This window comes from Anabrus simplex, chromosome 2 (genome assembly GCF_040414725.1).
Source record: "Anabrus simplex isolate iqAnaSimp1 chromosome 2, ASM4041472v1, whole genome shotgun sequence".
NCBI lineage: Eukaryota > Metazoa > Arthropoda > Insecta > Orthoptera > Tettigoniidae > Anabrus > Anabrus simplex.
The window spans coordinates 632,210,734-632,223,621 of record NC_090266.1 but is presented as its reverse complement, the minus strand read 5'-3'; the positions used below and the strand labels follow the sequence as shown (position 1 = coordinate 632,223,621).

The window sequence follows — 12,888 nt, the reverse complement described above, 5'->3', positions numbered from 1 at the left end:
TTCTTCCTGTGGCTTGAGCACCTTCCAAATTCTTGAGTGTGTTCCTAAATGTATTCCTTTCTAACAGCTGGTCTTCCAAGATGCTTAACCTTTCCATATCCTTCTTCGTTTCCTGAATCAATGCTGTAGTGGTCTTTTTTCTCCAGGAGTAATCAAATATCTGTTTGGTAAGTCTGTTTGCGTTCATCCTGTATAGAAGTACAAGAAACGCCAGCCTCCTTTTCTTCATGGTCTCTGAGATTCTTTCCACCTTCTGGTAAACTTCTTTGTTACTCCAAAGTTTCCATCCGCTTTCAGTTTGGACAGCTCCCATAATTTTTCTGAGGATTCTTCTTTCCAGGACCTCTAGCTTCTCCAGCTTATAGTTCATGGACAGGCATTCACTGGCATACAGGCATTCTGTTTTGACCACGGTGTTGTAATGTTTTAATTTGGAATTCCAAGATAAGCACTTCTTATTGTAGATGCTTTTTGTCAAGCCATGTGCTCTCTCCATTTTTGAGATCCGATCTTCCACTGCAGCTTTTTCTAGTCCATTCTCCTGTATCGTCTCAACAAAGGTACTTGAACTTCTTGACCCTTTCTATCCGTCCTATCTCTGTTTCCAGGAATTTTGGTCCATCTTTGATGTTCGTCATGAATTTGGTCTTTTCTGCTGAAATCCTCAGTCCTGTTTGGCTGGCGATTCTTTCCAAGAGGTTAATCTGGATGGTTGCGACCTCTGGACTTTCTGATAGTATAGCAAAGTCATCAGCAAAAGCCAAGCAGTTGACTTTAATCCCACCTGATTTTCTCCCTAGACAGATCGGGATTATCCCTTGATGTTCAAGTTCCGAGTTCCATATTCTCACTATCTTTTATAGGACACAGTTGAATAGGAGTGGGGATAGTCCATCCCCTTGCCTCACGCTTGTCTTGATTTCAAATGATTGTGAGAGATGCCCGAAGAATTTTACCTTGGAGGTTGTGCCTGTTAGGGTCTCTTTGATTATATTTGCCAGTTTGGTTTTGACTCCAAATTCCTAATGATCTTATCCAAAGTCTCTCTGTCCACCTAATCGAAGGCTTTTTTGAAGTCTATAAACGACACCACAATTTTCTTACCACTCAACATTCTGTGACGGAGTATTGACTTCAGGTTGAATATTTGTTCGATATAGGAGCGGCCTTTCCTAAACCCTGCTTGGTATTCCCCTAGTTGTTGGTCTAGATTCGCTTCTATTCTATTAAGAAGCAGTTTTGAGAGAATTTTATAGGCGATCGGGAGGAGGGATATGCCCCTATAGTTGTTGACATCCTGCTTGTCCCCTTTCTTATGCAGCGGATGGATAAGTGCTGTTTTCCATTCTTCGGGGATTGTCTCCTTCTCCCAGATTTCCTTGATGATTTGGTGAAGATCATTTAATATTTCCGGTTCTGCCCATTTCAACATTTCTGCCGTTATTGAGTCCTCTCCACTTGCCCTGTTGTTTTTGAGGTTTTCAAGAGCTTCCTTGACTGCTTCCTTTGTTGGTGGTTCGTCATCTTCTGAGTTCTCTGGTATGTCTAGAAATTCTAGTTTAGAGGTTGGGGAAGGACAATTCATGAGTGTGTGGAAGTATATGGCTAATATCTCACAGTTTTCTTGGTGGTTCAGTCTGATTTTACCCTGTTCGTTTCTAAAGCTCAAACTTGGCGCTTGGTATCCTTTGAGTTTTCTTTTGAAGGTCTGATAAAAGTCTCTGGAATTGTTCTTGACAAAGTCGGTCTGGATCTCTTCCAGTTGAGCTCTTTCAAATGATCGTTTAGTCCTTCGAAATATCCTGGATGTTTCTTTCCTCTGTTGCCTGAATTGTTCCATTTGTTCCTTTCCTCTGAAGCATTTCCATTCTCTCCATTTCTCGGACCTCTCCCTGAGAGCTTCCTCGCACTCTTCATTCCACCATATTTCTCTTTTCCTTCTAGCCTCTCCGAGTGTTTTCTTTGCAGCTTCATTGATTCCTGTGCATAGTTCTTGCCAGTTCCCCTTTCTGCTGGTCCGGATTTCGTCCCTGAAGTTTCTAATGATGTCTTCAGTGATGTTCATTTTGTTTGTGCCGGGCTGAGTGGCTCAGATGGTTAAGGCGCTGGCCTTCTAACCCCAACTTGGCAGGTTCGATCCTGGCTCAGTCCGGTGGTATTTGAAGGTGCTCAAATACGACAGCCTTGTGTCGGTAGATTTACTGGCATGTAAAAGAACTCCTGCGGGACTAAATTCCGGCACCTTGGCGTCTCCGAAGATTGTAAAAGTAGTGAGTGGGACGTAAAGCAAATAACATTATTATTATTTTGTTTGTGTTATATCTCATTATTTTAGGTGGGTCTCTCTTTTGTCCTATTGGGAGAAAACAGATTTTAACTTTGGAGAGAGAGTGGTCTGAATCGAATTCACCGTTCCTAATCACTTTGATGTTCATCACCTCCTTTGAGTTTTTCCTTGTTATCGCTACGTGATCCAATTGGAATTCCCCTAGTTCGGGATTCGGAGATACCCATGTCTTTGATTTTCTCGGGAGTTTCTTGAAGTGTGTTGACATAAGTTTCAACTGAAAAGCTTTGCAGAGTCCAGTGAGCCTTTCCCCATTCTTGTTTGTCCTCTGTTGTGCTGGATATTCCCCTACGATATCTCTGTACTTTCGTTCCTTCCCAATCTGTGCGTTGAAGTCTCCCAGCAGGATTTTTATATTGCTCTTGGGTATCCGGGTGATTTCAGTTTCCAGAAGATCCCAGAAGTCATCAACTTTCTGTGGGTTCTTCTTGTTGTCTTCGTTGATCGGGGCATGACAGTTGATGAGAGTGTACCTCTTATTCTTGCATTTAATAGTTAGTAGAGACAGTCTTTCAGATTTTGATGTGAAGTCTGTGACATTGTTTATTACCTTCTTGTTTATGTAGAAGCAGGTTCCGAGCAGAGGCATGTTGGTGGTTCTTCTTCTTATTATTATTACAAGTTCTTTACATGAACAAGGTGTTATCAACTAAAATTACGTTTTCACTTTGACAACATTTTAATAACAAGTGTCGGACTGACAAATTATCTTACAAGTAACAACTTTCATTATTGTTCCGTATTGAAGATGACGTTAGGCATAGATATCAAGGATAATTTAATAAAAAACCACCTATTCAATACTTTCCACGTTTAATGTGGTTATTATCTACATGATTTTATGTAGACTTATTTAGGTCAGGTACATGTTTCACCCATTATTTTGGGCATATAAGCCTGTATACAACCTTTACGTCAAGGTTTGGGACCTTTTTAACCAATATAAACATACCAATATATACAATATATACAAACATTAATGAACTCTTAAGACGGGTAACATAAGTTAATACAGTTAAGTATTTTGGTCCTATTCTATCTAATTTGAAAATGTCCAAAACTAAAATGGATCTTCTTTTTGGTAAAGAGGATTACATACCGGGGTTTATGTGACCCCTATATCATATCATGTTCTTGATGTACCGTGTCTGTTGACAGGATGTGTCGTCAACAATAAGTGGAGATTTGAACTGATTGTTGATTGTAGGTTGGTCAAGATTGAAAATATAAATTTAAATTAAATGTGTTTTAACTTGGCAGTTCTATTCTGGTTAACTTAAAATGTTCAAAAATAAAATGAAATGGATAAAAATGATAAAATGATAAAGTGAGTATAGTATTTTACAAGTCTACAAAGACTCCTGTCAGCACAGTACAGCTGCCCTTGTATCTGATAGTAGTATGAGTGATCAGTTTTCAAAGCTAGGTTTCCTTATACATCACAAAGATACAAGTATTCGACAGTTTCACAGGAAACCATTTCATCTCTGCATGAGTATGGACACTTGATTTCAAGAAGTTCATTCTCATCCAGAACTCGGTCAGGTGAAGCACATAAGTATGGATGTTCTGTGCTTATGAATAATGCACACTCATGTGCCTTCATAGAGTAAAGTTCCTCAAAAGCTTTTACTGCCACAGCTTCATACTTTCTTCCATGAACAATAGCAGGTGTAGACAATTCATGACTTGATGTTAGTTGAGCTAAGAATTGTTTTGTGTCAGTCCTCCTGGTAAGGTGACAAACACGTTTAAACAATGAGTTAGGTATGATGGAGCGTACTGTGAACCAAAGTGGATTTGCACTCTGTCCCCTAGTTTTAAGTTCCACATCAGTACAATCCCCTGCAGAAACATCTCTCAACCTTCTAGAAGTTAAACATTTCTCCTCACCAGATCCAAAATAATCATGATCATTATAAACAGCTTTAAGATGTGCAGAGGGATACAACTGTAAGATTGGCATGGGATTTGGGGATGGGTAATTTGCAGTGAAGTTTATGGATAAATTTCTGAAGTACTCATTGTATGAAGTATTTCAGAACTGGTGTGGCCGGGGATCATGACTTCTTATATCTTGAACAGATGACTTGACCTGGACTGTCTTTAAAACTAGTGCATTTGCCTTAACTGGGGAGGCTTTAAATTTTTTGCACTTGTGGAAAGATTGTAGCTGGCAGGTACAGGTTTCTTGGCAGATGAAGGTCTTGCTGGTATTGAAATCTAACAAAGCATGTAATGTAGTACATACATGTTTGCAGTGAGCAAATGGTCCCATACCAGCACTACATTCACACTGGCACTCCTCAATTAAGAAGTCTGCTATTTTCAAGTCTACATGGTATACCACATTTTTCCTATACTGTGATGCAATTCTGCCTTTTAAAAATGTAAATTCACCTTCCTGTGCCTAACGCAAGCACAACAAATACCTCTCTTTGTACATTTTACTACCCGCACCTGAATCACGTTGCTCACAGTTTTTTAAATATATTGAAAAACACTGGCAGTCACAGTTGGAAGGTCTGTACTTTCATTTATGTCCTTGTACACTACTGCACTTGGTACTTACATCATGAAAATGTCCTCCTCCTTATACTGCCGATTTTCCACATTAAATGTGGCATCATAATCTTCGAGCGTACAAAGGATAAAATACAAAATGTTACGCGGATATTGACGATTAAAGCATCCATAAAATTGACATTGTACTAGGCCTAGGCCTATGTCAGGTTATGAAAATATACAGCAGCTATAATCCAAACAACAATACCTCTTTATAAGTTCACTCTTCGTTCCTGAACTTTCACATTTCTTCTTCTGGGTTCCGCCTTCAACTGAAATAAATTCCAGTTCCCATAATTCTTTTTTTTTACACTCATTTCGATGCCTGACAGAACAGCTGATTGCATTAGAAAGAATGAAGCATGTCCGCCCATTGGTATGTGCCAGGACCCCTTCGGTCCTTACTGCGCTCTTGTGGCGGCAACACGAAATTCACCTAGAACACTCCCCTTATGGTTAAAATTCCCGACCCTGTCGGGAATCGAACCCCGGGACCCCTGTTGCCAAAGGCCAGCACGCTAACCATTTAGGATAGAGCTGGACGTAATAATGATGATTGGTAAAGCCGAGTGTTCCATGTTGAAAGCAAAACTCATATTGATGGATCATTGTCCTATGACACATACCAGAACAAATTTTATTTCAGGAAACAGAACAGGCTGGCTGGGAAGTAAAAATAGGAGTGGATAGGTTTGTTAATTTTAAGACATCTCAAATTATGAAATCTGCAGTGTACAGTATTTTCACATGCTGGACAGCATGTCTATTTTGCTGCTCTTATGGTCTTACTAATATTATCAGTGTATTTTACTATAGGTTGTATTTCATTATGGTGTTGCCTGCTGGCAAGTGTCATTTTTATTTTATTACAAGATAGTTCCATTTTACAATAATCTTTAATATTTCCAACCTCAAACTTGACACAGTAACAAGCAGAGGATATTATTTTGAAGGTAGAAAGCAGACTAATCCTATTGAACATGAATTACATGTTTATTTATTAAATATTTGTAAACCAAGTACTGTACATGTTCATAAAATATATCTTGTTGTGTATTTCTGAAGTTAGACACGTGTGTTTCGGATGCTGAAGTTTTTTATTCTTTTTTTCCCACCCTTATACAGTATGAAAGGGATGAAACAAAACCTCTCATTTTAAGTCCCTGAAATGTATTTGAATTTCTTTTCCTTGTATGAATCCTGTTTAGGTTGATAGGAACTCTCATTATTATGAACCTAATGCTGTATTATTATTTTTTCAGATCCATTCATTCCCAAGAAGAACATTGCTAGACATGTGGGTCAGTCATCTGTGTTTAAGTACTTTATGAGCTGCCTCCTTTCTACGTATAAATACTTCACAATTCCTCAGACTTCTAAAGGCCCAATATTCCACCAAGTGAAGCCCATGCCTAATATGTCCTTTGATACTGTCATTGAAAAAGTTGAAGCAGTTTTGAAGGACCCAATTTTCCAAAAGACAGATGGTTATCTGGAAGATATAAAAGATAAGCTGAGAAAGCTGACTGTAGATAATCATGGAGAGAAAACAGCAACGTTGGTTAATGAATTGACTAATACCAAACAGTTTGAGGAAGTTGATTGTGGAACTGAAAAGTCTAGAATCACGGTCTCTCCTTTCCAAGCAGAAGAGATGTGTAACAGACTTAATGGAACTTTTCTGGTATACAGATTTGAAGGAGAACATTTTACTGGTGGGAAGGTAATTTGTTGCTACTTTATAAATTGCCTCATTTTCTTCCTTTTAATATAATGTAATTAATGTAATGTAATGTAGTGTTGTGATCTGTAGCTCGTGTTTCCAGAACAGGTTTGGAGTTGGAGGCAGAGAATATATAGCGGTAGGATATACAGATTGTGGTGTGGTGTATTAGCCGCCATGTCACGAAGTTACCCAGCTTACCTGGAGACTTTTAGGAGCGTCACTGCTGTGGAGTGATATGGACTTTCAGTATTGTGCCAGTATCGTGATATTCTATTCGCAGATGAAAGAATATTCACTGTGGAAGAGTTGTTTAACAAGCAAAACAATCGTTTGTACACACGGTCCTCCAAGGAAGCAAGAGATAACGTCCATGTGTGTAGCGCGGACATCATCTTGCTTCTGTCATGGTATGGTGAGTGGTTTTCTGGCAGAGAGCATTGGAGATGCATCTTTTTTATGAAGTTTGAGTAAAGACTTCTGCAGCTGTCCACCAGACAGTGTGGAAAAGGTGATACCATGTATCAGTTCTAAGCTGTTTGAAGGGAAATCTAGGATTTTTCAGCGGGATAGCATTTCTGCACACAATGGAAAAACGATGCAGCAGTGGTTGGCAACCAATGTCTCGTGGTTCATCGCTGCTGCTGACTGGCCTAATGGAAGTCTGGACTTAATTCCATTGGATATATATTCTTTGTGGCAGGAGCTCAAGGCGATAGCATGTCAAAAACGGCACCGCAATATCGAGATGTCAAAAAAATCAATCACGTCAGCTGTCAAAGAATTCCACTGGACATGATTCGTGCAGCTATTGATGAGTGGCCTCAACATCTTTGCTGCCGTAGCTGCTCGTGGTGATAATTTCGAATAAGAGTATGCTCATTCTGTAACATTTTTTCTGTGTTTTCAGAATATATGTATATTGATGGGTTTGCGTAGTTTTATTTAGTAGTTATATGCATTGAAAGTTATGGCAATACTGTGTACATCATCAGGAAAGACTTCTTCACTCTACCGAGCTAGTTGGCCGTGTGGTTAGGGTTGCACAGCTGTGAGCTTGCATTCAGGAGATGGTGGGTTCAAACCCCACTGTCAGCAGCCCTGAAGATGTTTTTCTGTGGTTTCTTGTTTTCACAAGCCGGCCCCATGGTCTGGGGGTTGCGTGCCTGCCTCTTACCCCGAGGCTCCAGGTTCGATTCCCGGCCAGGTCAGGGATTTTTACCTGGACCTGAGGGCTGGTTCGATGTCCGCTCAGCCTACGTGATTAGAATTGAGGAGCTATTTATTTATTTATCGTATGGCATATATATATACGGAAACAGGAAAGCAAGTACATTATATTTTTATGTCCAAAGTTGTTATCCATTCTAGAGCCTCTGTATTGGCCTCTAGAAAATCAAACCAATCTCCAGGGTAGGCTCTTCTGCTACACTCCTTTACAATGTGTTCAATAGTTTGAAAAGAAGCACCACAGTCACACTCGGGAGCTATCTGATGGTGAGATAGCGGCCCCGGTCTAGAAAGCCAAGAATAACGGCCGAGAGGATTCGTCATGCTGACCACATGACACCTCGTAATCTGCAGGCCTTCAGGCTGAGCAGCGGTCGCTTGGTAGGCCAAGGCCCTTGAAGGGCTGTAGTGCAATGGGGTTTGGTTTTTTGGGTTTTCTTATTTTCACACCTTAATTAAAGCCATGACTGCTTCCTTCCCATTCCTAATTCTTTCCTATCCCATCATCTCCATTAAATCTATCTGCGTTGGTGCGACATAAAACAAATTGTTGTTGTTTATTTCTTTACTGCAAGTGCAGTTGTTCCAAATGTGACTTAACATTGAGGATCTCGTTTGAAACATTTTTTTTTCCTGATATCTGGTGGTATCTGCAATGGAAGGGAATTGCTTGAAGATTCCAGAGTCATATAACTGGATCCACAGCATCATTATTCAGAGATGCCAATCACTATGGATTTTCCGTAGTTTCTACAAATTTCTTACATGTAGTACCCCAGTACGGAAGCAGTACTGATTATTACGGATTTGACGAATTGAAGGGGTTAAAACATCACTACAGGCCTAACTCATTTTATCGTGTCCAAATGTGAAGATATGTATCGTAACTTATAAGGTGTTATGTGTTCATTCTGAAAGCCCATGACCCTCCAGTCCAACCCTAGTTTATATGTTAATAAGAATTGCGCAACATTTTCCACCACTCAAGGAATGCAGCACGGTTGGTTGTATACCTACTCTGTGACAATAAACGGTCCTGCACAAATAAAACGGTGAAAAAAGCAATGGTATTAGAGTACAAGCAATAACATTTCAAATGCACTTACTGTACCTTAATGCAGAAGATGATACTGTTCACTGGCTGCCTCAAAAGAAATTTTCAACTCAAGTATGGACAGGAAATATACTCTTATAAAGAAATTCCTTGACATCAACGTGATGCTGTAGGTAGCTTTTTCATGGGTGAGGAGTGTAATTTGATGCGCTGTTTTTAAATTTTCCATTCTCCCCACAAATTTTAAAAACTTAAGTTTTGTACAGAGCGACACATAGGAGAATCATGAAAAAATTTCAAGATGACAGCATTTGTTTACAGCCTTGGACCGTGAATGTAACATCTTTGAAGAATGCATTCCTTACATGTGTATTCAGTTGTTGTTCTGTTACCTCTGGCATAATAATGATCGGCTGTTTTTGTTACAAAACACAAAGTGTTACCAAGTGATGCTGATGTTGCGTAGTGCAAGTCTATTTCTGTGTTAAATAAGATAAAGAGATGTTAAAGCATAAATGCAATGAAGAGCTGAGTGACGATGGACAAAAATGATTTGCAGAAAATTAACATTACCAAAAGCAGTAACAGAAGGGTTTCCTTGCCAAGAACTGTCTGAACTCTCACCGAACCACATGTTTTGTGAAATATGCAAGTGAGGTTGGCATTTTATCTGGAGACTGGCAGTTACCTGCGGCTTTGCTCGTGTGGTTTTAGTTATTTGTTAAAAGTAAGCGTTCCTCGGTACTGTACTAAGACATTATCTGAAAATCCTTAAAGTATAAAAACTCGCCGAAGAATTGAGTTCCATTTACCCCAGAAACTCTTTGTAGACCACATTATGGTATTGCCTTTTGGGGCTAAGATGACCATGCGACATAGAACTGTACATGTGAGAAACAGGTCCTCCCTCAAGCCTAAAAAGAAAAATGAAAATATTTCTTTATTTTTAAAAGAGATTCCAAATATCTATTTCCACGTCTGTAGCATCTTCAGTTTTTGAGATATTCCCCATAAAAAGAATTCAACCCCTTTATCAGTCCACCCCCACCTAAGTGGATTCTCGGAAAACCAAAAAATTTACGTTTCGTTATTTTTAAAGGAGATTCCATTTACCAGTTGTCACATCTGTAACATATCCGGTTTTTGTGAAATAAGTATCCTCATAAAAACAATTCAACTCTTTTAAATGCTTTTTCCGAAAACAAAAAAAAATACGTGTTCCTACATTTTTAAAGGACTATCCAAATACCAAGTTTCACATCTGTAACATATTAAATTTTCAATATATACAGTAGATATACTGATACTCATTTTAAAAATTCATCTGCTTTTTCAATTCTTTTCACCCCCTTAAGTGGATTTTCCAAAGAATAAAAGTGTTCATTTATAAAGGAGCTTCCAAATATCAATTATCAGGACTGTAACATCTTCAGTTTTTGAGATATATCTATCCTCATAAAAAGAATTCAGATCATTTTTCACCCCCCACCAAGTTGATCCTCCAGCCTCTGCCTAATTTTTTTTTTTCTATTGTTAAAGGAGGTCCAAATACAAATTTTCATATCTGTAACCTTCAGTTTTTGAGCTATCAAGTATCGTCATAAAAAAAAATTCAGCTTCTTCTTCACTTCTTTCCGCCCCTCTCCTATTTAAGTGGACATTCCGAAAACAATAAATACGTGTTTCTTTATTTTTTAAGGAGATTCAAAATACTGACATTCACGTCTGTAACACCTTCAGTTTCTGAGGATATAAGTATTCTCATACACAGAATTCAACTCCTTTAACTTAATTTCACCCCACCTCCCATGAGTCTATTTTCCAAAAAAAAAGTTTCTGTATTTAAAAAGGAGGTTCCAAATATCAATTAACACAACTGTAACATCGTTATTTTTGAGATATATCTATCCTCATAAAAATAATTGAACTCCTTAATCACCCCCCACAAAATTGATTCCCCACTCCCCACCCAAAATGCGCGTTTCTTTATTTTTAAAGGAGATCCCAGGTACCAATTTTCATGTCTGTAACCTTCAGTTTTGAGATATAAGTATCCTCATAAAAAGTAATTCGACTCAACTTCTTTTCACCCCCGTTGTGCTTTTCCGAAAACCAAAAATACATGTTTCTGTATTTTTAAATGACTTTCAACATGACTGTAATGTGATATTTTGGAGAAATTGATAATAAAATGTAAATAACAAAATTGGGCTCCACCTGCAAAAGATTTACAGGAATAATTGACTCTGTAGAGCAGGGCCTTTCAGGGTGCATGCGCCTGGGGCATTCACTTTGCATGGTGCAAAAGACGACCGCTTGGTTGACCAGAGTGCAGACCTCCACTCCTTGATTTGGAGCAATAGCACTGTCTCTCTCTTTCCCCACGCCTGTCTCGCTCGCTCCCCCTGTCTCGCTCTTTCTCACTTGCTCCGTAGCGCTCCAAATCCGAGCTGAGTTGAGCCGAGCTTAGCCTAGTAGCCCAGAGACAAAGCGTTGGCCCGAGCCGAGCGGGACCGATGCACTGTGCACAGAAACTCTGCACCGCTGTTTGCACGCGTGAGATTTTGGGCGTTTGCGAGGCCCTGCTGTAGAGCATGAAAGAACTTCCTCTCCCAAGGCAACGATCATCAGGCTGACGAGGCTCCAAACTTGCTGTATAACCTTACCTGTTACTGTTTACCCCTGAAATTAAATTTGGGTAGCATGCCAGGTTTTTCCTTACTCCACCGTTAAATGATTTACCACAAGTTTCACTGCATGAATTTACTCCCAAAACAAAGTAAAACATGACAAACACCAACAATAATCTTCACATGATGATGCCAGTATAAACATACACAAACAACATCTACAAGCTGTACACCACAACTATCCATAGTTCTGAAGGCTATGTTTCAAATTGATTATTTCATACAAATATCCATTCTTAATGTCATTTTCCTGAACAAAATAGCACCATCACCGTGGAATCAATTTATCACATGTTATAACTGTACAAAAAAGAAACCAATCCCAGTCACCTCAGTATACTCTGTTAATAAGCCATACACATCCACAATGTAAAATGTCTACTGTGTGATTAATATATAACGACAACCATGTCGTATTATTCAAATAATGAGCAAGTAATAAACACTTGGCCTACGGTTTCGTCCAGTCATAATCAGTTCTGTGCACATCATCATATTACCTCCAGATTACACACATAAATTATCTCACAGCATGCATTTCCTCGGAGAGGAATAATCCAGAGTCTGACTTACTAAAAAATAGTATGTAGTGTCTTCCACCTACTGCTCATCGGGAACTTGATTGCCAAGTTATGCACTCGCCATGACTTCATAATGATACAGTAATGCAAACGCGCGCGCGCGCGCGCGCACACACACACTCTCTCTCTCTCTCTCTCTCTCTCTCTCTCTCTCTCTCTCTCTCTCTCTCTCTCTCTCTCTCTCTCTCATAATAAATAAACTTTTCATTGTACGCGCACACATGTATAGGGGAAGGTACCCCGGTATCGGACGGCACTCAGTATCGGACAGTGTCAGTTTGGGGTTTCCAGTACAATGTTGCAGCAACTTTTGTACAGATAGTAACAGGTTCCTTCCAGGGAGGCCTGAGAGGGACCATTGTATTTCCGTGAACCGAGAAGTGAACACGTGTTAGAGGATTTCCTGTTTTTGACCTGCTTCTGTCTGCACCACGATAATCTTGTGAACCTGTTACTACAATACTGGTGAGTGAAATATAATTTCCACCATTATTTATTATTTACCATATGTTAATGTAAGAGTATGGAGGATGACACTGCTTTTCTTTACACGTGTTACATACGGTGATTTTTTCAGTTTTTCGCGTACGGAACTCAATATCGGACAAGCTTGCGGCACCCGGTATCGGACAAAGTTATTTGTAGGTTTATTGCTCATTCTTAAAGTACTTTCCTTTGTTGCAGATAAATATGGGGAA

At 39.3% G+C, this 12,888-nt stretch overlaps 1 protein-coding gene across 1 annotated transcript in view; it reads left to right on the top strand.

The window, feature by feature from the left end:
• The window catches only part of LOC136864292 (terminal uridylyltransferase 7), a 482,777-nt gene that overhangs the window by 224,603 nt on the left and 245,286 nt on the right, over positions 1-12,888 (top strand). The window contains exon 10 of the mRNA XM_067141082.2: positions 6,175-6,635. Coding sequence (XP_066997183.2) covers positions 6,175-6,635 — 461 coding nt within the window. The remainder of the gene's footprint in view (positions 1-6,174; positions 6,636-12,888) is intronic.